The 24,095-nt window shown below is 47.8% G+C and overlaps 2 protein-coding genes and 1 long non-coding RNA gene across 28 annotated transcripts in view; 2 read left to right on the forward strand and 1 right to left on the reverse strand.

Moving 5' to 3' along the window:
* ZNF384 (zinc finger protein 384) overlaps positions 1 to 5,318 on the forward strand; it is a 26,121-nt gene extending 20,803 nt beyond the window's left edge. For 14 of the 20 annotated variants that reach the window (XM_033223045.1, XM_033223051.1, XM_033223049.1 and 11 more), the window contains 3 exons: positions 689 to 767; positions 2,632 to 2,790; positions 3,689 to 5,318. In XM_033223045.1, the coding sequence (XP_033078936.1) occupies positions 689 to 767; positions 2,632 to 2,790; positions 3,689 to 4,090 (640 nt within the window). In that variant the 3' untranslated portion in view covers positions 4,091 to 5,318. The remainder of the gene's footprint in view (positions 1 to 688; positions 768 to 2,631; positions 2,791 to 3,688) is intronic. The other 6 variants (XM_033223057.1, XM_033223048.1, XM_033223053.1 and 3 more) reach the window with 1 other exon arrangement.
* Positions 5,143 to 8,293, reverse strand: LOC117090631. Its single transcript, XR_004440077.1, has 2 exons — positions 8,188 to 8,293; positions 5,143 to 5,564 (listed from the first exon to the last, which is right to left on the reverse strand). It is a non-coding gene; the product is annotated as an uncharacterized LOC117090631 (long non-coding RNA).
* A 93-nt stretch (positions 8,294 to 8,386) lies between these two features.
* ING4 (inhibitor of growth family member 4) lies at positions 8,387 to 23,020 on the forward strand. 7 transcript variants are annotated; one of them, XM_033223061.1, is made up of 8 exons: positions 8,390 to 8,495; positions 16,134 to 16,205; positions 20,164 to 20,330; positions 20,510 to 20,624; positions 20,788 to 20,896; positions 21,140 to 21,287; positions 22,167 to 22,228; positions 22,313 to 23,020. In XM_033223061.1, the coding sequence occupies exons 1-8, from the start codon at positions 8,459 to 8,461 to the stop codon at positions 22,350 to 22,352; spliced, it is 750 nt and encodes a 249-aa protein (XP_033078952.1). In that variant the 5' UTR covers positions 8,390 to 8,458; the 3' UTR covers positions 22,353 to 23,020. The 7 variants fall into 7 exon arrangements, with proteins under 7 accessions (XP_033078958.1, XP_033078952.1, XP_033078954.1 ...); XM_033223063.1 differs by having other exon boundaries at positions 20,510 to 20,615; XM_033223064.1 differs by having other exon boundaries at positions 20,510 to 20,615; positions 20,791 to 20,896.
* The last annotated feature ends 1,075 nt before the right edge of the window (positions 23,021 to 24,095 follow it).

Genomic DNA, 24,095 nt, shown 5'->3' on the forward strand with positions numbered 1-24,095 from the left:
ACCAGAGGTCCAGAAAAGCACCTGGTCATAGAGATGGTTCTGAAGTTGCTGATGAGGAGCGGGTGTCACTGCACCCTTAAGTCCTTGGCTCATCTTAGCAGAGGGCCCTGTGGTGTTGGGGAAAGAGGTCACATTGGTACTAAACTAGGCATTTCCTGCCATTAGGGAGCTGGACTGCAAAAAGTACTTAGAAGTTTTCATGAGTTTCCATTAATATCACTACTACTATCCACAATCAGTGTAACTCTGCTTTTCTTTGATAACATTCTCTGGAAGTGATGCTCAAGGCTGAGGGGACTGTTTCTGGCTATAAGGTGGGACCAAGAAAGACGCGTTGTTCTTTTCTTTTTCCTTGCCATTGTGTTTATCTTATGTTCTTGAATGTTCGTTAGGACAGTTACTGTAGGAGCTGACTTGTATGCCACATTGTGGGCTGCCTGTCCCTTGGGTGCCAAGTCCTCAGTCTCTCCTCCCCCAGCAGAGAGGAGCCTCAGCTTGAGCTGAGTGATGCAGGCATTGACCAGAAGCAAAGCATTAGTACCTGATCCACATCAGGAAGGCTGGTGCCTCTTGGAGGCCCATCTGATGTGCCTCCTTAGGAGAGCAGGATTGAACTGGAGAAAACTTGTTGAGCCAGTTCCTAAGTGGTCTTGCTGACATTCTTTCCCTTTCTTCTCATCCTGTGCAGAATCCACACTGGTGATAGACCATACAAATGTGCACACCCAGGCTGTGAGAAAGCCTTCACACAACTCTCCAATCTGCAGGTAAATGTTCCACCCTCCACACAGACCTTGAGTCTGAGACTTGGGGCTGTTTGAATAGTATAGTGGTTCTCAAATGTTTTCAGGACTCCTTTACACTCAAAAATTATCGAGGGACCCAAAGAGTTTTTGTTTATGTGGGTAATAGCTATCTACATAGAGGTTGTAAAACTGAAAAACCTGAAAAATGTTTATAATGGTAATCTGTTTAGAAAGAACAAAAACCCATTGTATGTTAACATGAATAACATATTCCAAGACCCTCCAGAAACAACTGAGTGAGAAGAATGGCATGATCATACATTTTTGCAGGTGTCTAGTTTTCATTTTTGGGACAGGACCTTGCTCTGTCACCCAGGCTGAGTGCAGTGGTATGATCATGGCCCGCTGCAGCCTCAGCCTCCCGGTCTCAAGTGATCCTTTCACCTCAGCCTCCCAAGTAGCTGGGATTATAGGCATGCACCACCACACCTGGCTGGTTTTTTAGTTTTTGTAGAGATGGGGTCTTGCTATCTTGCCTGGGTTGGTCTCGAACTCCTGGACACAGGCCATCCTCCCGCCTCAGCCTCTCCAAAGTGCTGGGATTGCAGGCATGAGTCATTGCACCTGGCACAGGGGTCTTAAATGTCTTAAGCTAGAAGATGAGTAGATTATCATATCCGCTGCGTCTGGCCTATTGTGTTATCACACATCATGTAACCTCTGTAAAGGTTACATGTAAAACATGGCAAAGTGAAGCCACTTGAAATTTTGAGGGAAGCAAGATTTCAGTTAGGTTTTTCATTTTGGGTGTGTGTGTGGGTGTGTGTGTGTTTGAGACAGAGGCTCGCTCTGGCACCTAGACTGGAGTGCAGTGATACGATCTCAGCTCACTGCAGCTTCCACTTCCCGGGTTCAAGAGAGAGAAAGGCAAACATTGTCTTATTATTTTGAAAAGATTTGACTGGGCGCGGTGGCTCACACCTGTAATCTCAACACTTTGGGAGGCCGAGGCGGGCGGATCACCTGAGCTCAGGAGTTCAAGACCAGCCTGGCCAACACGGTGAAACTTCGTCTCTACTAAAAATACAAAAAAAAAAAATTAGCCAGGCATGGTGGCATGTGCCTGTAGTCCCAGCTACTTGCAGGGTGAGGCAGGAGAATCGCTTGAACCCAGGAAGCAGAGGTTGCAGTGAGCCAAGATTGCACCACTGCACTCCAACCTGAATGACAAAGTGAGACTCCATCTAAAAAAAGAAAAAAGAGTTTTGATCCTGTGGGCTCCCTGCAAAGATCTTAGTGTTCCCTAAAGATCCCCGTGCCTCACTTTAAGAACTACTGGACTGGTGAGACGGGCATAAGCTGCCTTGGGATCCTGGTATGCGCTACATGAGGTATGCTTCCACCCTTAGCCTGTAGCTTCTCAAGTTTCATTTGAAACAATTTCTTTTTTTTTTTTTTTTTTTTTTTTTGAGACGGAGTCTCGCTCTGTCGCCCAGGCTGGAGTGCAGTGGCCGGATCTCAGCTCACTGCAAGCTCCGCCTCCCGGGTTTACGCCATTCTCTCGCCTCAGCCTCGAGTAGCTGGGACTACAGGCGCCCGCCATCTCGCCCGGCTAATTTTTTGTATATTTTAGTAGAGACGGGGTTTCACCGTGTTAGCCAGGATGGTCTCGATCTCCTGACCTCGTGATCCGCCCGTCTCGGCCTCCCAAAGTGCTGGGATTACAGGCTTGAGCCACCGCGCCCGGCCGAAACAATTTCTACTTTCTTCAGATGGAGAGAGAAGCTGGGAGGCCTGACACCTACCTTTTTACTTTCCATCAAGGTCAAGGGGGCAGGAGGGAAGAGGACAATGTATTCATTCTGGTTTCTCCCAATTTTCTCAGTCCCACAGACGGCAACACAACAAAGATAAACCCTTCAAGTGCCACAACTGTCATCGGGCGTACACGGATGCAGCCTCACTAGAGGTGCACCTGTCTACGCACACAGTGAAGCATGCCAAGGTGTACACCTGCACTATCTGCAGTCGGGCATACACATCAGTGAGTGCTCCGTTTCTTCTCTTTCCTTCCTGATAGTCCTCTAAGAGTCCAGTCCACTTCATCCCATTTTCTGGGTAGAGATCTGTTGCAGCGAATACCCTGCCTCCCTAGCTTCAACTTGGCAGAACAAGTAAATATTCAGAAATTAATTAGACCCATAGCCGAGGAATTTAGGGGATGCCTGATCCCCTAATCCTATAGAGACTGATAAACTGTAATTCTTCATTTTACTTAAACATAAGGCAAAATAAAGCCACTTGAAATTTTGAGGGGAGCAAGATTTCAGTTAGGTATTTTCTTCTTCTTTTTTTTTTTTTTTGAGACAGAGTCTCGCCTTGTCACTCAGGCTGGAGTGCAGTGGTGTGATCTCGGCTCACTGCAACCTCCACCTCCTGGGTTCAAGTGATTCTCCTGCCTCAGCCTCCCGAGTAGCTGGGATTACAGGTGCATGTCGCCACGCCCAGCAAATTTTTGTATTTTTAGTAGAGACGGGATTGGTTGCCCGGGCTGGTCTCAAACTCCTGACCTCAAGTGGTCCACCTGCCTCAGCCTCCCAAAGTGCTGGGATTACAGGCGTGAGCCACCACACCTGGCCCAGTTAGATATTTTCTGTGAGACTCCAGAAGAGGTTGTAAAGTTGTTTCATTCAGGGGTCTTCGAAAAAAATAGCAGCTCATTCCTTTGCCAGTTGAATGTTCACTGACTTCTAAAGGTTCCCCTCTCTTTTTTTTCCTCAGTAGTGAGCCACTGAAAGTGCTACTTGAGTTTTGCTCAGTCTTGGCTCCAGAAAACCATTATAAACCTTAACTCTAGCAGAATCAGAGCCTAGGGTGCTAGTTACAAGTAATCTCTTTTCCTTCTTCTTCATCCCTCAACTTCTTTTTACCATCTCCCTCAGGAAACATACCTTATGAAACATATGCGCAAACACAACCCTCCTGATCTTCAGCAACAAGTGCAGGCAGCAGCGGCGGCGGCAGCAGTGGCCCAGGCCCAGGCTCAGGCCCAGGCTCAAGCTCAAGCGCAAGCCCAGGCTCAGGCTCAGGCTCAGGCCCAGGCCCAGGCCCAGGCCTCCCAGGCATCACAGCAGCAGCAGCAGCAGCAGCAGCAACAGCCACCACCACACTTCCAGTCTCCTGGGGCAGCCCCCCAGGGTGGGGGTGGTGGGGACAGCAACCCCAACCCTCCACCCCAGTGTTCCTTTGACCTGACCCCCTATAAGACAGCGGAGCATCATAAGGACATCTGCCTCACTGTCACCACCAGCACCATCCAGGTGGAGCACCTGGCCAGCTCTTAGAGATCCGTGCTGCCACCCACTGGGAAGAGGAAGAAGTAGTCCTGGTTTCTTCTTTCTCCAGCTCCTCTTGGTGGGAAAAGTCCTCCTCTTCCTTCACAGGCCTTGGCTCCATCTCCTTGGGCCTCAGGCACAGCTTTCCTTCACAGGATACCATCCTTTTTCTGAACTCTTCAAAAGGAACATCAGCCCTCCTGATTGCAAAGGAATACTGAGCTGATGGTGTCATCCAGCAGCCTCCCCTCCCAAGCAAAGCTTTTAAAATTGGGGGTTGGTGCTCAAGGGAAGGATTTGCTATGACCTCATAGAAACTTGTCCAGTGTGGTCACTTACCCTATCCTTACCCTCCTTATCCTCAAAGTTTGGGTTGATAGAAGACTAGAGGCTGGCCCTCCCAGATAACAGAGAAAAGGGAGCCCCAAATGCAACCAGCCTCTTGTTCTATTCTTGCCTGCAAAAGAACAGAGGTTTCTCAGTTGCCTCAGTCCCTGAGAGCCATTTCTTCCCTACATCGTCTCACTTCCTGTTGACTGCTGGTAGGAGATTCGGGGTAGGGGATAGACCTCCTTTTATTTGAAGGGGGCAAGGGCTGAGATGTGGTCCCCAAGGGGCCAGAAATGCCCAAGTTGGTCACAGGTGGCTTAGAAGTGTGGGTTATGGTTTTAGGGATTTCCTTGGAGCCTCTCTCTTTCTCTGCCTACACAGACCCTATACTCTCAGTCTCCCCAACCCACCCCCCAAGGAGCTGTGGGAGGCTTTGTGTTATCTGTGAAACTCCAAAACAGGGGTGTTGCGGAGAAGGGAGAGTTCAAGGCAAACACAAGGACTGGACTTAGCTCCCTAGGTGCCACGGTCAGATGCCGGACACGGATTTATATATAAATATATATATATAAATATATTATACCCACTCATCACGGCCATCTTTGTTGTAACCATTTCTGTGTTTATAAATGCATTATCTCTGAGAATTTTCATATTTGATGTTTTGTTTATTTTTGTCCTTTTTTTCCCTCTCCACCCCTGTCCTCCAGCCACAGCATTTTTTTTTTGTCTTTTTTTTTTTTTTTTTAATCATGGCAGATTTCAGAGAAAAGGAAATTTAAAAAAAAGAATCAGGAAACCAGTTGTTATAAAGCAATCAAAAAATGAAGAAAAAAAAAGAAAAAACCTTATGTACAAACCAAGGGGTGTTTTTAGAACATTGTATAGAAATAAATTCATGTAAAAGGATCAGAGGCAGTGGAGCTACTGATGTGAGCGAGCATGCGGAAAAGGCCTTTGGGGAGATGTCCAAGAACAGTATTTATAAACTGATGAATAGCAAGAGTGTGTGTGTGATGAACGAGTGCTTGTGTGATGATGTCCCACGTGTGCAGTTCTCCAGTCATGGAAGGGTACAGTTTCATGATGTCTCCAGTGAATCCTGGTTGATGAGGACTTCTACATACACATTCTGTCATGGGGATTGCATTTCCTAAATAGGTGAGAGCAAGACTTTGGTTATGTGTTAACCCAACAACTCAGCTCCCTATGGAAGAAAAATGGAAGCCTGTTGGAAGGATCCACACTCCTGCCTGAGTCTGGAAGAGGGACTTGCAGTTGGCAGTGTATCCATATGTATGTTTATTACCTTGTGGAAATCATAACCAGTTAAGGGGTGCAAGATTGGTTTATGCAGGAGAGCTGTAGTACTATGGAGTAGTACTACATAATAGTACCTGGACTTTAGCCTACCATCAACCAGTGTTGGCCAGGGTGCTGCTTCAACTGTCAGTGAAGGGATTGGACTAGATAACTCTCAAGATAACTTTTTTGAGAATTAAGCAGCTTGCTTTAAGGCTGGGTGTGGTGGCTCACACCTGTAATCCCAGCATTTTGGGAAGCCGAGCCAGGCAGACCACTTGAGGTCAGGAGTTCAAGACCAGTCTGGCCATTATGGTGAAACCCCATCTCTACTAAAAATACAAAAAAAATGATCTGGGCATAGTGGTGGGCGTCCTCAATCCCAGCTACTCAGGCTGAAGCAGGAGGATCTTTTGAACCCAGGAGGCAGAGGTTGCAGTGAGCCAAGGTCATGCCACTGTACTCCAGCCTGGGCGACAGAGTGAGACTGTCTCAAAAAAATAAAAAGACAAAAATTAGCTAGGTGTGGTGGCACACGCCTGTAGTCCCAGCTACAGGCTGAGGCAGAAGAATCATTTGAACCTGGGAGGCAGAGGTTGCAGTGATCTGGGATCGCACCACTGCACTCCAGGCTGGGCCACAGAGTGAGATTCTGTCTGGAAAAAAAAAAAAAGAAAACCTTGCTTTAAGCACTGAAAAAGTGAAAGTTGTGACCAAGCTCCCACATCCCGAGAACTGGTGGTTCTCTGGAACTGCTGGCCAATAGTAGTTGTTACCTAGTTGGGCTGGGATAAATAAAGCGTACTTAATTTAGTGCTAGATATCCTGTGTGGACACCTAAGGTGGTGTATCAATATGTTGTGTAATACCAATGAATGTATCACATATGATCAAATATGCCAGTGTTTCTTAGCTCCCTGGATATTTACTGCTTTTTCCTCCCACTCTCAACAGCTCTTGAAAAGGCTCTAATGGCCCTAACTTCACCAGTATTAAAACTTACTGCAACAACCCTATGAGGTAGGTAGTATTCTCATTGTATAGTAAAACAGGCACAGAGATTAAATTACTTACCGAAAGGCATGACTCTTGTAATGAGAGCCGAATTTCCTGGATTCTATTGCTGTATCTTACTACCTGCACACTAGTAAACCTGGGGTTTACGGACTACAGATCCTCTCAGCCCTGATACCCCCACCACTCTACAGCCCCTGACCCCTTTCTCCAGCCTGCTCTTACTGTCCAGATAATGTTTCAAATACATCCCTGCAGCCATCTCAAAGAAAAAGCAACTTCCAATCCGCCCCTGGTTGGAAGTTCCTCTTCTTCATGTATTTGGTAGAAATTATATAGCTGAAAGTCTGTCTCATTAAAAACTTGACATAAGACATTGATAATTCTTATGAAGGATGTGTGAGGGTATGAAAGGCGTGAGGGGTGGCAGCTATCTCGAAGATGCTGTCTTACACCACTATTAGGTTATGGCCTTTGAGTTCTGTTTACCTAGTGTGTTGGCAGCCTCTCATGCCCTTGACTGCTTTCCATTCTGATGAAAACCATAGAAATCACTCTACCATAGCTAACTAGAGTGATGGCTGGCAACTAGCTAGCCAACTAGCCCAGTAGTGAGAGTGCTGCATCACTCGACCCCTTCAGAATTGTGATGCTGACATCACATATAAACAAAAGGAAAGCATGAGGTTTCCCCCTTAGAGTAGCAAGAGGTGCCAGGCACAGTGGCTCATGCCTGTAATCCCAGCACTTTGAGAGGCTGAGGAGGGCAGATCGCCTGAGGTCGCGATTTCAAGACCAGCCTGACCAACATGGAGAAACCCTGTCTCTACTAAAAATACAAAATTAGCCAGGTGTGATGGCGTATGCCTGTAATCCCAGCTACACGGGAGGCTGAGGCAGGAGAATCGCTTGAACCCGGGAGGTGGAGGCTGCGGTGAGCTATGATCACGCCATTGCACTCCAGCCTAGGCAACAAGAGTGAAAATTCGCTCTCAAAAAAAAAAAAAAAAAAAGCAAGAGGGCAACGTCAGAAGTAATATTTTATATGTGAAAGTATTTGAGTGTAAAGTACAGGAGCTCTGACAAAAGATGTTCAGAATTATAGCATTATTGTCATTATTTGTATTTATAAGTAGAAAGTTGATAATCTTTCTCAAGCTAAAAAAAAAAATGCTGGGGGAGATGGTGTTTGTGTGAGTGAAAAGAAATGCAAAGGGTTTGAATCTCTCAAGGCTTGATACTCTTCCCCAACTTCCTTAAGAAACTAATTGGCTTGAAAAAAGTCATATTCTGCAAAGAGGGAAAAAAAGCTGTATCTTCCAGTCGCTGAGAAGGGATGTTTACACAATATAAGCCTAAAGTGAACAGTTACCCTTGCACCGATTATCATACATTACCGTTTTGGAGGGAAAAAAAGTTTGCCCGAGAATGCAAAATGGCGACCTTCAGTGACGTCATACCTGTCTCGGTCGCGTCCTGGGGTCTCTGTAAGGGCGGAAGCGGGCTACAGCTGCCTCACTATGGGCGGTCGTGGCTACCATGCAAAAGGAAAAGTTTCAGCGTCGGGCGGATGTGTGCCGGCGGTAACATAGTAAGGGCGGAAGTTCTCCTTTTAAGGGCGGAAGTTCTCCTTTTAAGGGCGGAAAGGCTTTAGCTCCAAAATGGCTTCGGACCGTGTCGCGTTACAGTCACTTCCGGGGCGGATCGGAAGTTGCTTTGTTTTGCTTCGAGATGGCTGCGGGGATGTATTTGGAACATTATCTGGACAGTAAGAGCAGGCTGGAGGTGGGGGTCGGGGCTGTAGAATGGTGCGGGGATCAGGGATGAGAGGGTCTGTAGCCCTTAAGTCCCAGTGACGAGAAGGTTACAATTGTAAGGGGGTTCTGTAGCAGGAAATATTGGAGGGTGCGGAGAAAGAGGGGGCGGGGCAGCAGGCTCGAGGCCCCGCTGTTGGGGGTAGACGAGGGAGGGGCTGCGGTGTGGGGGTTAGGGACGTGTCTTGAAGGGCTAGTGTGCATGGCCGGGAAGATAATTGCTGCCCCCATTCTCCAGCGTCTCCAGCCTCAGGGTAGATTTTTTTCCTATAGTCGTTCAGAATCGTTATCACCCCCTGCCATTTGGAGCAGCGGTGAAGACCTCTCCTCCACCCCATTCTTCCTCAGAAGTGGCTTCTCGTGGGGTTGAGAGTGGTGGTGGTGAGTGACCACTGTCAGATGATGAGCTGGAACGCTTCTCTTCATGGAGTAAAGATCTAATTCCCATCAAATGAAAATCTGGTGTTATGCCATTTATGTAAACCACCCCTGCACAAAGTCTGTCGCCCTATGCGCTTACATTTGTTTTAGGGCCTGGAGTCATTTATTCAACAAATATTTATTGAGGTCCTACTATGGGTCAGTCATAATGGCAGGCACTAGGGATAGAAAAATGAGTAAGACAAGGCCCCTGCCCTCAGGAAGCTCTCGATCTAGAAGGAAACAGATTCTGCAAGTAATTGTAAAACACTGTGACAAGTGAAATAATGGAAATACATTAAAAAGGACATTTGGTAGGCAACACTGGAGAAAAAGGGGGTAATTACCTGGCGATGTAGGAAAAGCTTTACAGAGGAGGTGATGTTTGAATAGGGTCTTGAAGGTTATTTGCCAGTGAGGAGAGAAAAAGGGAATTCGAGGTTGGAGAAAGTGTCTGCAAAGGTACTGTGATAGGTGTGTGGCAAGGTCAAGGGTGTTTGATATTTATGATTCTGAGGTCAGTGTATTCGATATTTATGACTCTAAGGTAAGAAATTGAGAAACGAGACTGGAGAAAGAAGCTGAGGCTAGATTGGACAAAGTCTTCTAAGCTAAACTAAGAAGTTTGCATTTTAAAGTACAATGTGATTTTTATAAAGGAAAATGACTCATATATGGTAAATTGGAGCATGATATCATTGATAACAGAGATCAATTAGTGATAACATTCCAAGACAGAGATAAGAACCTGGTTTTAGGGAGTTATGGAAGTATTTAGGAGTTAAATATGAAAGGACTGACTGAATGACTGAGTGGTTGAGAGGGAAGGAAGAATCTAAGGTGGCTTCTTCCTGCTTAGAAAGTGAGGTAGACAGGCTGGGCACAGAATCTTATGCTTGTAATCCCAGCACTTTGAGAGGCCAAGGCAGGCAGATCACTTGAGGTCAGGAGTTTGAAACCAGCCTGGCCAACGTGGTGAAACCAGTCTCTACTTAAAAAAAAAAAAAAAAAAAATTTTATCTGGGCATGGTAGCATGTGACTCTAATCCCAGCTACTTGGGAGGCTGAGTCAGGAGAATCACTTGAACCCAGGAGGTGAAGATTGCAGTGAGCCAAGATCATACCACTGCATCCAGCCTGGGCGACACAGAGAGACTCCGTGTCCCTCTTAAAAAAAAAAAAAAAACAAACTTGTGGCCAGGCGAGGTGGTTCACGCCTGTAATCCCAACACTTTGGGAGGCCGAGGCGGGCAGATCACGAGGTCAGGAGATCGAGACCAGCCCGGCTAACATGGTGAAACCCCGTCTCTACTAAAAATACAAAAAAATTAGTTGGGCGTGGTGGCAGGCACCTGTAGTCCCAGCTACTCAGGAGGCTAAGGCAGGAGAATCGCTTGAACCTGGAAGGGGGAGGTTGCAGTGAGCCGAGATCGCGCCACTGCACTCCAGCCTGAGCAACAGAGTGAGACTCCGTCTCAAAACAAAAACAAAAAGGCTGGGAGTGGTGGCTCACGCCTGTAATCCTAGCACATTGGGAGGCTGAGATGAGTGGATCACGTGAGGTGAGGAGTTCAAGACCAGCCTGGCTAACATGGTGAAACTGTCTCTACTAAAAATACAAAAATTAGCTGGACGTGGTGGCAGGCGTCTGTAATCCCAGCTACTTGGGAGGCTGGGGCACAAGAATCCTTTGAACCTGAGATTGTGCCATTGCACTCCAGCCTGGGTGACAAGAGTGACATTGCACCTCAAAAGAAAAGAAAAGAAAGTTAGAGGAGAAAAGATCTTGCCAACTGCTGCAGAGATACTTTTTAGGATACGTTTAATAACACCGTTAGATTTGGTAAATCAGCGGTGACTTAATCTTGTGAACTGGTGGTAGCAGACCTGAAGTTGTAGGTTTAAACAGTAGAGGCATTTTATTTTTTTAAATTTATTTTGTTTTAGGTGTTTTTGTTTGTTTGTTTTTGAGACGAAGTCTCGCTCTGTCGCCCAGGCTGGAGCGCAATGATGCGATCTTGGCCCACTGCAACCTCTGCCTCCTGGGTTCAAGCAATTCTCCTGCCTCAGCCTCCCGAGTAGCTGGGACTACAGGTGCCCGCCACCATACCCAGATAATTTTTGTATTTTTAGTAGACACAGGGTTTCACTGTGTGTTGGCCAGGCTAGTCTTGAACTCCCGACCTCAGGTGATCCACCCACCTTGGCCTCCCAAAGTGCTGGGATTACAGGCATGAGCCACCGTGCCAGGCATTTTATTTTTAATATATATATTTAATTTTTTAGACACAGAATCTGGCCATGTTACCCAGGCTGGTCTCAAACTCCTGAGATCAAGTGATCTGCCAGCCTTGGCCTCCCAGAGTGCTGGGATTAGAGGCGTGAGCCCCTGTGCCCGGCCAGTAGAGGCATTTTTAAAGTTTTAGGTGGAGTCTTGGGAAGAGATTTTTCTTGTACTGAGGGGACAAATATTCATGCATTTATTCAAGTATTTTACTGAGTACTTGCTCTTTGCAAGTCATAGTTCTAAACACTAGGAAAACAGGAGAGAATACGATAGCCATGTTCGGCCTGGGGAGACAGATACCAAATAACTAATTACACAATTATTATTTTTTTATTTTTTTGTTTTTTGAAACAGTCTTGCTCTTTTGCCCAGGCTGCAACCTCCACCTCCCTGGTTCAAGCAATTGTCCTGCCTCAGTCTCCCGAGTAGCTGGAACTACAGGCACAGGCCACCATGCCCATCTAATTTTCTTTTCTTTTCTTTTTTTTTTTTTTTTTGAGACGGCGTCTCGCGCTGTCGCCTAGGCTGGAGTGCAGTGGCACGATCTCAGCTCATTGAAAGCTCTGCCTCCCGGGTTCACACCATTCTGCTGCCTCAGCCTCCTGAGTAGCTGGGACCACAGGCGCCCGCCACCATGCTCAGCTAATTTTTGTGTATTTTTAGTAGAGACGGGGTTTCACCGTGTTAGCCAGGATCGTCTCAATCTCCTGACCTCGTGATCCATTGTCCTCAGCCTCCCAAAGTGTTGGGATTACAGGCATGAGCCACTGCACCTGGCCTAATTTTTGTTTTGTTTTGTTTTTGAGATGGAGTCTCGCTGTGTCGCTCAGGCTGGAGTGAAGTGGTGCAATCTCAGCTCACTGCAACCTTCACCTCCCGGATTTAAGCAATTCTTGTGCCTCAGCCTCTCAAGTATTTGGGATTACAGGTTTCACCCTGTTCGCCAGGCTGGTCTTGAACTCCTGACTTTAAGTGAGCCACCCGCCTCAGCCTCCGAAAGTGCTAGGATTACAGGTGTGAGCCACCGTGCCTGGCCCTAATTTTTGTATTATTAGTAGAGATGAGGTTTTGCCAGGTTGCCTAGGCTGGTCCTGAACTCCTCGCCTTGAGTGATCCACCTGCCTTCCAGAGTGCTGGATTACAGGCGTGGGCCACTGCTCCCAGCCAACTAATTACACATTTATTTAATTACAGTTGGATAAGTGCTTTAAAAAGGTAGATAGAATACCTTGACATAGCTCTAGGGCAGTTCACAGAGCCTAGGAAAGTTGAATTTGAGCTGGAGTTTGGAAGAACGAACAGGAATTTAATAGGCCGAGAGGGATGGGGTGGATGGGATGAGGAAAAGCAAGCAGTGCCTTCCAGCTAGAGAGAACAGCATGTGGAAGGCCGAGTGGCAGGAGCAGAGGCCAGTTTGAGGCAGTGAGAGGAGGCCAGTATGGGCAGAGCAGAGCACAAAGGGAGACAGACGTGAGTTAAGGCTGGTGTGAGGTAAGCGAGGGCCAGAAAGCGCAGCACATCTTCAGAGCAGTAGGAGGTTGCCAGAAGGTTATAAGCTGGAGAGTGGCTTGATGAGGTTTGCATGTTTTATTTTTGTGTTTTGTTTTTGTTTTTGTTTTTTTGAGTCAGTATCTTGCTCTGTCATCCAGGCTGGAGTGCATTGGCGTGATCTGGGCTCACTGAAACCTCCACCTCCTGGGTTCAAGGGATTCTCGTGCCCCAGCCTCCCAAGTAGCTGGGATTACAGGCGTGTGCACCAAGCCCGGCTAAGTTTTTGTATTTTTGGTAGAGACGGAGTTTCACCATGTTGCCCAGGCTGGTATTGAACTCCTCAGCTCAGCTGATCCATCCACCTGGGGCCTCCCAAAGTGCTGGGATTATAGGCATGAGCCACTGTGCCTGGCCAGGTTTGCATTTTTTAGAAAGGACATTCTGGCTGCTGTATGGAAGTAGATTGGAAGTGTTATGTGTATAATAGAGGATACCAGGAGGCTATTTGTAATTTGAGGACAAAGAGCTTGGAGGCAGAGATTAAAAATAAAAGAAAGGGGCCGGGCTTAGTGGCTCATGTCTGTAATCCCAGCACTTCGGGAGACCAAGGCGGGAGGATCACCTGAGGCCAGGAGTTCAAGACCAGTCTGGCCAAAATGGTGAAACCCTGTGTCTACTAAAAATACAAAAATTAGTCGGGTGTGGTGGCACGCACCTGTAGTCCCAGCTACTCCGGAGGCTGAGGCAGGAGAATCACTTGTACCCGGGAGGCGGAGGTTGCAGTGAGCCAAGATTGTGCCACTGTACTCCAGCCTGGACAACAGAGCAAGACTCTGTCTCAAAAAACAAAAAAGGAAAAGAAAAGAAAGGGAAAAAAGAGCTTTTTTTTTTTTTCTTTCTCTTTTTGAGACAGAGTCGCACTCTGTCACCAGGCTGGAGTGCAGTGGTGCAATCTTGGCTCACTGCAACCTCCACCTCCCAGGTTCAAGTGATTCTCCTGCCTCAGCCTCCGGAGTAGCTGGGATTACAGGTACGCACCACCACACCCAGCTAATTTTTATATTTTTAGTAGAGACAGGCTTTCGCCATGTTGGCCAGGCTGGTCTCAAACTCTTGACCTCGTGATCCACCCGCCTCAGCCTCCCAAAGTACTGGGATTACATGTAGGCTTGAGCCACCGCACCTGACGGGAAAAGCATTTGTAAAGGAAGGTCACTGAAGGCGAAAAGGGTGGGATAGCCGTGCAGAAATGGAAAGGTTTTGTAGAGAAAGAGTTAAGCATGGCCTCTCATGAGAAAACTGATAAATCCTGTCACAGATAAATCCAGAGGTTGAGAGGAAGGAAAACTGAGCTGCTCTTTATTTTTTGTTTGGTGTTTTTTTTTTTTTTTTTGAGACGAAGTCTCCCTGTCGCCCAGGCTGGAGTGCAGTGGCGTGATCTCGGCTCACTGCAAGCTCCGCCTCCCGGGTTCCCGCCATTCTCCTGCCTCAGCCTCCCGAGTAGCTGGGACTACAGGCGCCCGCCACCACGCCAAGCTAATTTTTTGTATTTTTAGTAGAGACAGGGTTTTACCTTGTCAGCCAGGATGGTCTTGATATCCTGATCTCATGATCCGCCTGCCTTGGCCTCCCAAAGTGCTGGGATTACAGGTGTGAGCCACCGCGCCCGGCCATTTGTTTTTGAGGCAGGGTCTTGCTCTATCGCCCAGGCTGGAGTGCAGTGGCTCAATCATAGCTCACTGCAACCTCTGCCTCCTGGATTCAAGTGATTCTCATGCCTCAGCCTCCCAAGTAGCTGGGATTAGAGGTGCACACCATCACACCAGGCTAATTTTCATATTTTTAATAGAGATGGGGGTCTCACCATGTTGGCCAGGCTGGTCTTGAACTCCTGGCCTTGAGTGATCCACCCCCTCGGCCTCCCAAAGTGCCAGGATTACAGGCATGAGCCACCATGTCCAGCCTGAACTGCACTTTAAAAGGAGCTGTAAGGCCTATGCACAGTCTGTCCTGTGATTCTCTGTTTTTCTCTTCCCTAGGCATTGAAAACCTTCCCTTGAATTACAGAGAAACTTTCAGCTCATGAGGGACCTAGACCAAAGAACAGAGGGTACGTATAGAGTAAAAAGTTTTGGTATAAAATGAGTGTGTGTAATCATTTATTTTTCTCTTGATGTTACTGTATCATCTGGTATGATCTGGAGAACTGTGACTTCTTTCTCTCCTTTTTTATGCTCTTGGAATTCTTTTTTTTTTTTTTGAGACGGAGTCTCGCTCTGTAGCCCGGGCTGGAGTGCAGTGGCCGGATCTCAGCTCACTGCAAGCTCCGCCTCCCGGGTTTACGCCATTCTCCTGCCTCAGCCTCCCGAGTAGCTGGGACTACAGGCGCCCGCCACCTCGCCCGGCTAGTTTTTTGTATTTTTTAGTAGAGACAGGCTTTCGCCATGTTGGCCAGGCTGGTCTCAAACTCTTGACCTCGTGATCCACCCGCCTCAGCCTCCCAAAGTACTGGGATTACATGTAGGCTTGAGCCACCGCACCTGACGGGAAAAGCATTTGTAAAGGAAGGTCACTGAAGGCGAAAAGGGTGGGATAGCCGTGCAGAAATGGAAAGGTTTTGTAGAGAAAGAGTTAAGCATGGCCTCTCATGAGAAAACTGATAAATCCTGTCACAGATAAATCCAGAGGTTGAGAGGAAGGAAAACTGAGCTGCTCTTTATTTTTGTTTGGTGTTTTTTTTTTTTTTTTTGAGACGAAGTCTCCCTGTCGCCCAGGCTGGAGTGCAGTGGCGTGATCTCGGCTCACTGCAAGCTCCGCCTCCCGGGTTCCGCCATTCTCCTGCCTCAGCCTCCCGAGTAGCTGGGACTACAGGCGCCCGCCACCACGCCAAGCTAATTTTTTGTATTTTTAGTAGAGACAGGGTTTTACCTTGTCAGCCAGGATGGTCTTGATATCCTGATCTCATGATCCGCCTGCCTTGGCCTCCCAAAGTGCTGGGATTACAGGTGTGAGCCACCGCGCCCGGCCATTTGTTTTTGAGGCAGGGTCTTGCTCTATCGCCCAGGCTGGAGTGCAGTGGCTCAATCATAGCTCACTGCAACCTCTGCCTCCTGGATTCAAGTGATTCTCATGCCTCAGCCTCCCAAGTAGCTGGGATTAGAGGTGCACACCATCACACCAGGCTAATTTTCATATTTTTAATAGAGATGGGGGTCTCACCATGTTGGCCAGGCTGGTCTTGAACTCCTGGCCTTGAGTGATCCACCCCCTCGGCCTCCCAAAGTGCCAGGATTACAGGCATGAGCCACCATGTCCAGCCTGAACTGCACTTTAAAAGGAGCTGTAAGGCCTATGCACAGTCTGTCCTGTGATTCTCTGTTTTTCTCTTCCCTAGGTATTGAAAACCTTCCCTTTGAATTACAGAGAAACTTTCAGCTCATGAGGGACCTAGACCAAAGAACAGAGGGTACGTATAGAGTAAAAAGTTTTGGTATAAAATGAGTGTGTGTAATCATTTATTTTTCTCTTGATGTTACTGTATCATCTGGTATGATCTGGAGAACTGTGACTTCTTTCTCTCCTTTTTTATGCTCTTGGAATTCTTTTTTTTTTTTTTGAGACGGAGTCTCGCTCTGTAGCCCGGGCTGGAGTGCAGTGGCCGGATCTCAGCTCACTGCAAGCTCCGCCTCCGGGTTTACGCCATTCTCCTGCCTCAGCCTCCCGAGTAGCTGGGACTACAGGCGCCCGCCACCTCGCCCGGCTAGTTTTTTGTATTTTTTTAGTAGAGACGGGGTTTCACCGTGTTAGCCAGGATGGTCTCGATCTCCTGACCTCGTGATCCGCCCGTCTCGGCCTCCCAAAGTGCTGGGATTACAGGCTTGAGCCACCGCGCCCGGCCACTCTTGGAATTCTTAAAACAGGATAATGATCCTCATTTCTGTATCAACTTTTTCATAACAAATAGAGTGTTGTGAAAACACCGCAAGAATTCAAAGATGCTATGTTCTTTATATCTTCCTCAAGAAGAATTAGCCAGGCGTGGTGGCTCACACCTGTAATCCCAGCACTTTGGGAGGCCTAGACTGGCAGATAACTTAAGGCTAGGAGTTTGAGACCAGCCTCGCCACATGGTGAAATCCCATCTCTACTAAAAATACAAAAATTAGCCAGGTGGGGTGGCATGTGCCAGTAATCCCAACTATTCGGGAGGCTGAGACATGAGAATCGTTTGAACCTGGGAGGTGGAGGTTGTAGTGAGCCAAAATCATGCCACATGTCACTGCACTCCAGCCTAGGCAACAGAGCAAGACTCTGTCTCAAAAAAAAAAAAAAAAAAAGGAAGAATTAAAGAAAATCAACTCAAGTCATTTCTACTCTCCACGTTTGATACATTTATAGGATGACTAGAAGGTTTCTACTTCTCTGCATTGTTACTGTTACTGTCACAAATTCCCATTGTGACTTTAGACTGCAACATATGTTAGTAGATGGGAGGTTTGCTATATGAGAAGTCCTTAAAAGAGAAAGAAAAAAGAAAAGAAAGAGAGGAAAGAAAAAAAGTAGTAATTGACATCAGGATCTCTACACCGTTCACACTTACAGAAGCATTAGATACCATCTCCAGCCTTGAACATGGAGCAAATTTGGCTGCATTGGGGCATCCACGTGGTTTCTTCAAATCAAAGATGTCTATTGGAGCTATTCCCGTATCCACTGAGGGATCTGTACTCTTGTCTTCCATTCTGTGTAGCCATATTCAAGGATGTAACAGGTTGGTTTTGAGATACATGAAGCTGTGTCTTAAGTTACTCTGAGTTTACACGTGAAAAGGTGAACATCATCGAAAACGCTGGATGTAGTTCCCTGAGAACTGCCTGCCGAATGGTGAGAACCAGATTGCTTTTTTTGTAATACAGTTGTAACGCTTGAGTTCACCCATGGAAAGACCAGTTGGAGATTATGGAACTATATGCTTTTTCAGCTTCTTCCAAGGGCCTGGAATGAATGGAGTATAAATAGTATATTCACAGATCCTCCTGGTTATCTGTTGCTGCACTGCATTAGAGTCAGACTTGTCTCTTTCAACTGACATATTTATGAGTCCTACATAAATATCAGTAAACATCTATAGACTCCATGTCCTGGGACATTACCGTTCTTCCAGTATTAAAACATTTGGGGCCGGATGCAGTGGCTCACACCTGTAATCCCATCACTTTGGGAGGCAGAGGCAGGTCAGTCTTCTGAGGTCAGGAGTTTGAGACCAGCCTGGTGAAACCCTGTCTCTACTAAAAATACAAAAATTAGTCAGGTGTGGTGATGCATGCCTGTAATCCCAGCTACTGGGGAGGCTGATGCAGGAGAGTCACTTGAACCTGGGAGGTGGAGGTTGCAGTGAACTGAAATCACACCACTGCACTCCAGCCTGGGTAACACAGTGAGACTTGGTCTCAAAATTAAATAAATAAATAATAAAATAAAATAAAACATTTGGGAGGCCGGGTGCGGTGCCTTATGCCTGTAATCTCAGTACTTTGGGAGGCCAAGGTAGGCAGATCACTTGAGGTCAGAACTTTGAGACCAGCCTGGCCAACATGGTGAAACCACATCTCTACTAAAAATACAAAAATTAGCCAGATATGGTGGCGCACACATGTAGTCCCAGCTACTTGGGAGACTGAGGCACGAGAATCCCTTGAACCCAGGAGGCAGAGGTTGAGGTGAGCCAAGATTGTGCCACTGAACTCCAGCCAGGGCAACAGAGTGAGACTCTGTCTCAAACAAAAAAACGTGTTTGGAACAATATCTAAGATGGACAAACAGGAAAAGAAAAAGTGATGGAAAATAAAGTAAGTTGCAATGTTGAGCCAAATAGGGTGGACAGCCTGGGTGCAGTGGCTCACACCTGTAATCCCAACACTTTGGGAGGCTGAGGCAAGTGGATTGTTTGAGCCCAGAAGTTCAAGACCAGCCTGCGCAATATAGTGAGACCTCATCTCTACAAATAATGTTTTAAAAAAAAATTATCAGAGTGTGGTGGCATGTGCCTATAGTCCCAGCTACTCCAGAGGCTGAGGTGGGAGGATCATTTGAGCCCAGAAGTCGAGACTGCAGCGTGATACATGCCATTACACTCCATCCAACCTGGTCAATAGAGTGAGACCCTGTCTCAAAAAAAAAAAAAAAGAATACAAAGATAAGTAGAGGCCGGGCGCGGTGGCTCAAGCCTGTAATCCCAGCACTTTGGGAGGCCGAGGCGGGTGGATCACGAGGTCAGGAGATCAAGACCATCCTGGCTAACATGGTGAAACCCCATCTCTACTAAAAATACAAAAAACTAGCCGGGCGTGGTGGCTGGCGCCTGTAGTCCCAGCTACTCGGAGGTTGAGGCGGGAGAATGGCGTGAACCCGGGAGGCGGAGCTTGCAGTGAGCCGAGATCGTGCCACTGCACTCCAGCCTGGGCGACACAGTGAGACTCCGTCTCAAAAAAAAAAAAAAAAAAGAAAGATAAGCAGAATTGTTACATGGATATTGGAGTAAGGTTTAATTTTAAATTGTATTATATACCCAGCTACTCTGGAGGCAAAGTGATAGAATCACTTGAGGACAGGAGTTGGAGGCCAGCCTAGGCAACAAAAATAAGAGAGAACCTGCGCCTGCCTCTAAAAATAGATAGATTAGGCCAGGCATGGTGGCTCACCCCCTGTAATCCCAGCACTTTGGGAGGCTGAGGCAGGCAGATTGCTTGAGTCCAGGAGTTTGAGACCAGCCTAGGTTATGTGGAGAAACCCTGTCTCTACAAAAAAATAGAAAAAATTAGCCAGGCGTGGTGGTGCCTGAGATGGGAGGATCACCAGAGCTCAGGAAGTTGAGGCTGCAGTGAGCCATGAATGTGCCACCGCACTCCAGCCTGGGCGACAGAGTGAGACCCTGTGTCAAAAAGAAAAAATACTAATAATTTAAAAACGTATGATATTGATATACAGACTTGGAAACCAGCAACAGCAGATGACTCAGCCTGATTTGTGGCAGACAGAACTGCTGTGGGATGTTTTTGAGAAGGAAACAATAGCTTTTGAGACAAAATTCAAGAAGCAGCAAGCCCTTCAAAGAAGCATCTTCAAGCATGGACAAAAATACACTTCTTATTAATGTGGTGTGCAAAGGATCCCTTGCTGTGTTCCAATAATTTAAATTCCCACTATGATAGCAATGTTTTCAGCACCTTGAACGGACCTTTAAGGCAAATATTGTCAGTATGTTCCATTCCTTGAGTGCATGGCACAGTACCTCTGAACATGCAGTACTTTTTAGTTGGAAGGTTATGCTAGTCAATGGAAAAGGTGCAAAGAACAAGAGGAAGAGATGTGTCTCACCTAGCCACTCAGGGGCCATTGTGACCAGGCCTCTGTCTCTGTTGTAGACCTGAAGGCTGAAATTGACAAGTTGGCCACTGAGTATATGAGTAGCGCCCGCAGCCTGAGCTCCGAGGAAAAATTGGCCCTTCTCAAACAGATCCAGGAAGCCTATGGCAAGTGCAAGGAATTTGGTGACGACAAGGTGCAGCTTGCCATGCAGACCTATGAGATGGTATGGCCCTGTTCATGGCTCCCCACCTATCTCCCATCTAATCCTCAGGGTCTTAGACCCCTCCTTCAACTGTGTTGGGATCTGTTTGGGGTCTGTGAGATCCATAAACTCTGCCTTAACCTATTTTCTTTAATTGGAGATAGTTTTGTACCTCTCCTTTCTCCTTCCTTTCCACCCAGGTGGACAAACACATTCGACGGCTGGACACAGACCTGGCCCGTTTTGAGGCTGACCTCAAGGAGAAACAGATTGAGTCAAGTGACTATGACAGCTCTTCCAGCAAAGGCAAAAAGAGTGAGGAGGGGGGCGGGGCTGTGAGAGGTGGGGCGAGGATTCAAAGGGAGAAGTCAGCTCTTCATGTGGTGGGAAGTGGAGCACCAGGTTGGAAACGGGGAGAGAAGAGGACTTAACCCATCTTTCTGTCTCCCTGCCTTCTGGCTTTCCCCCTCTTCCCTAGAAGGCCGGACTCAGAAGGAGAAGAAAGCTGCTCGTGCTCGTTCCAAGGGGAAAAACTCAGATGAGGAAGCCCCCAAGACTGCCCAGAAGAAGTTAAAGCTCGTGCGCACGTGAGTGTATCAGGGAGCCCTTTGCTAGACAACATCCTCTTCTCTCCCGGTGCCCCTCTCCCAGCCTGCACCGCCCCCTGCCGTTTTCTATATCTCTGCGCCAAGAACTCTTCTTATCATTTTGGTATCTGCTGGAGAAGCCACAAATCGTGTGCCCTACCAGGATCTCCTGCCACCTCCAAAAGCCTCAGGCTTTAGCTTCCCTTTCTGCAGATGACACTTTCTCTTCCTCTTGGCATGCAGAAGTCCTGAGTATGGGATGCCCTCAGTGACCTTTGGCAGTGTCCACCCCTCTGATGTGTTGGATATGCCTGTGGATCCCAACGAACCCACCTATTGCCTTTGTCACCAGGTCTCCTATGGAGAGATGATTGGCTGTGACAACCCTGATGTGAGAAACATTTTGCCTCAGGATGGGGGGTTGTGAGGGGCATGAAGGGAGTGGGTACAAGAGGAAAAATCCCACAGTTGAGTACTGGGACTTCAGAGTAGAAGAAAGATGGGCTGGGCATGGTAGCTCTTGCCTGAAATCCCAGCACTTTGGGAGGCTGAGGCAGGCAGATCACGTGAGGTCAGGAGTTTGAAACCACCCTGGCTAACATAGTGAAACCCCTTCTCTAACTAAAAATACAAAAATTAGCTGAGCATAGTGGCACACGACTGTAATCCCAGCTACTCGGGAGGCTGAGGCAAGAGGCAGGAAAATTGCTTGAACCTGGGAGGCACAGGTTGCAGTGAGCTGAGATCATGCCACTGCACTCCAGCCTGGGCGACAGATCTCAAAAAAAAAAAAAAAAAAAAAATGCCTGAAAGCCTGGCGCTGTGGCTCATGCCTGTAATCCCAGCACATTGGGAGGCCAAGGTGAGCGGATCACTTAAGATCAGGAGTTTGAGACCGGCCTGGCCAACACAGTGAAACCCCGTCTCTACTAAAAATACAAAAATTAGCCAGGCATGGTAGCGTGTGCCTGTAATCTCAGCTGCTCGGGAGGCTGGGGCAGGAGAATCGCTTGAACTCGGGAGGCAGAGGTCGCGGTGAGCTAAGATCATGTCATTGCACTCCAGCCTGGGCAACAGAGTGAGACTCTGTCTCAAAAAGAAAAAAAGAATAGAAGGAAGATGGTGGGAACTGGTTGACCTTGGGACTTCCAAGAATTCTCCAAAAGGATGGAGTCAAGGACAGGATGTTCCTAAGGAATCTGGAGGGGCTTTCTCTCCTTCCTCTGGCCCATCCTGGCCCCTAACTACTACTTCTTTCTTCCTCTTCCAGTGTTCCATTGAGTGGTTTCATTTTGCCTGTGTGGGGCTGACGACCAAGCCTCGGGGGAAATGGTAAGTGGCAGGAGTGGGAGGGTCCCTAAGTTGAGTGGTCGAGGGCGTTCTCCCTTTCACTCACTTTTCTCTCCCCTTCTCCAGGTTTTGCCCACGCTGCTCCCAAGAACGGAAGAAGAAATAGATAAAGGCCTTGGATTCCAACACAGTTTCCTCCACATCCCCTGACTTGGGCTAGTGGGCAGAGGAATGCCTGTGCTGGGGCCAGGGGTTCAGGGAGAAGCGGATGGCACAGTACTGTCATCCCTTCTCCTCCCCTCTCCCTACTCCCGGTGCTGAGGCCGCATCAAACCCTGGTAGGGAGGGGTGCCGCAGCCATGACGGTATGTGCTCTCCTTCAGCCCTCTCCCTTCGGAGGGACGTGGTCTTGCCCACTGCCCTTTTGCCTCCATGCTGAGGTTGGTGCTGTATTTCAGAGGGAGGGTCCTTTTCATTCCCCTTGCTTTGTATTTAAGGACTGGGGCATAGCATGGGGGCAGCCCCCAGACCCCTTGACTCCCCTCCTCCTGTGGTGAGGGCTAGGTGTGATCAACACTTTTCTTCTCCATTCCCTTCCTGCTTTTTTCATGGTGGGGGATCCACCAGGTCATCTAGGCTCTGGCCCTAGTTGAAGGGGCACCCCTTCCTCTGTGCCAAGAGGATTCATCCTGGCCTTGTGAATGGGAGAGGGGGCAAGGTGGAATGCAGATAACTCACATGTAAAAGGAACTTGGGTAGGTAAATAAAAGCTATACATGTTGGCCTGCTGTGTTTATTGTAGAGACGCTGTTTTAGTAAACGTGCTGAGCATTCTTTTTGCATCCTCTGGGTTGGATACGATGTGAGAGGACGGCATGCCAGAATCAGGGCACCACATGAAACCAGAGTGGTGCCTCTGTCCGAGAACCCACAAGTTCTCAACTTGGGAAAGACAGAGGTGCTGGAGGATGGGCCTCAGACCAGGGGTCTCCAAAACTTTGTAAATTGTGCATCTTTTCTCCGTAAAACATCTTTCACTTAATTTCCAATAAATGATGTATTTGTGCTATACATGTGTACTGCTATACTATACACTAGCTTGACTTCTTTTTTTTTTCTTTGATGCAAAGTCTCACTCTGTTGCCAGCCTGGAGTGCAGTGGCGTGATCTCGGTTCACTGCAGTCTCCGCCTCCCAGGTTCAAGTGATTCTCCTGCCTCAACCTCCTAAGTACCTAGGATTATAGGCATGTGCCACCACATCTGGCTAATTTTTGTATTTTTAGTAGAGACGGGGTTTTAACATGTTGGCCAGGCTGGCCTCGAACTCCGAACCTCAGGTGATCCGCCCACCTCAGCCACCCAGAATGCTGGGATTACAGGTGTGAGCCACCGCACCCAGCCTGTTTATTTTTTTGAGACGGAGTGTCGCTCTATCTCCCAGGCTGGAGTGCAGTGGTGCGGTCTCAGCTCACTGCAACCTCTGCCTCCCAGGTTCAAGTGGTTCTCCTGCCTCACCCTCTCGAGTAGCTGGGATTACAGGCATCCACAACCACACCCAGCTAATTTTTGTATTTTTGGTAGAGATGGGGTTTCGCCATGTTGGCCAGGCTAGTCTTGAACTCCTGACCTCAGGTGATCCACCTGCCTTGGCCTCCTAAAGTGTTGGGATTACAGGCGTGAGCCACTGGGCCTGGCCTGTTTTTTTTTTTTTTTTAAAGAAATCAGCCAGCCGGGTGCGGTGGCTCAAGCCTGTAATCCCAGCACTTTGGGAGGCCGAGACGGATCACGAGGTCAGGAGATCGAGACCATCCTGGCTAACACGGTGAAACCCCGTCTCTACTAAAAATACAAAAAACTAGCCAGGCGAGGTGGCGGGCGCCTGTAGTCCCAGCTACCCAGGAGGCTGAG

The sequence above is a fragment of the Trachypithecus francoisi genome, unplaced genomic scaffold (genome assembly GCF_009764315.1).
Source record: "Trachypithecus francoisi isolate TF-2019V2 unplaced genomic scaffold, Tfra_2.0 Lachesis_group11, whole genome shotgun sequence".
In the NCBI taxonomy this organism is placed as follows: domain Eukaryota; kingdom Metazoa; phylum Chordata; class Mammalia; order Primates; family Cercopithecidae; genus Trachypithecus; species Trachypithecus francoisi.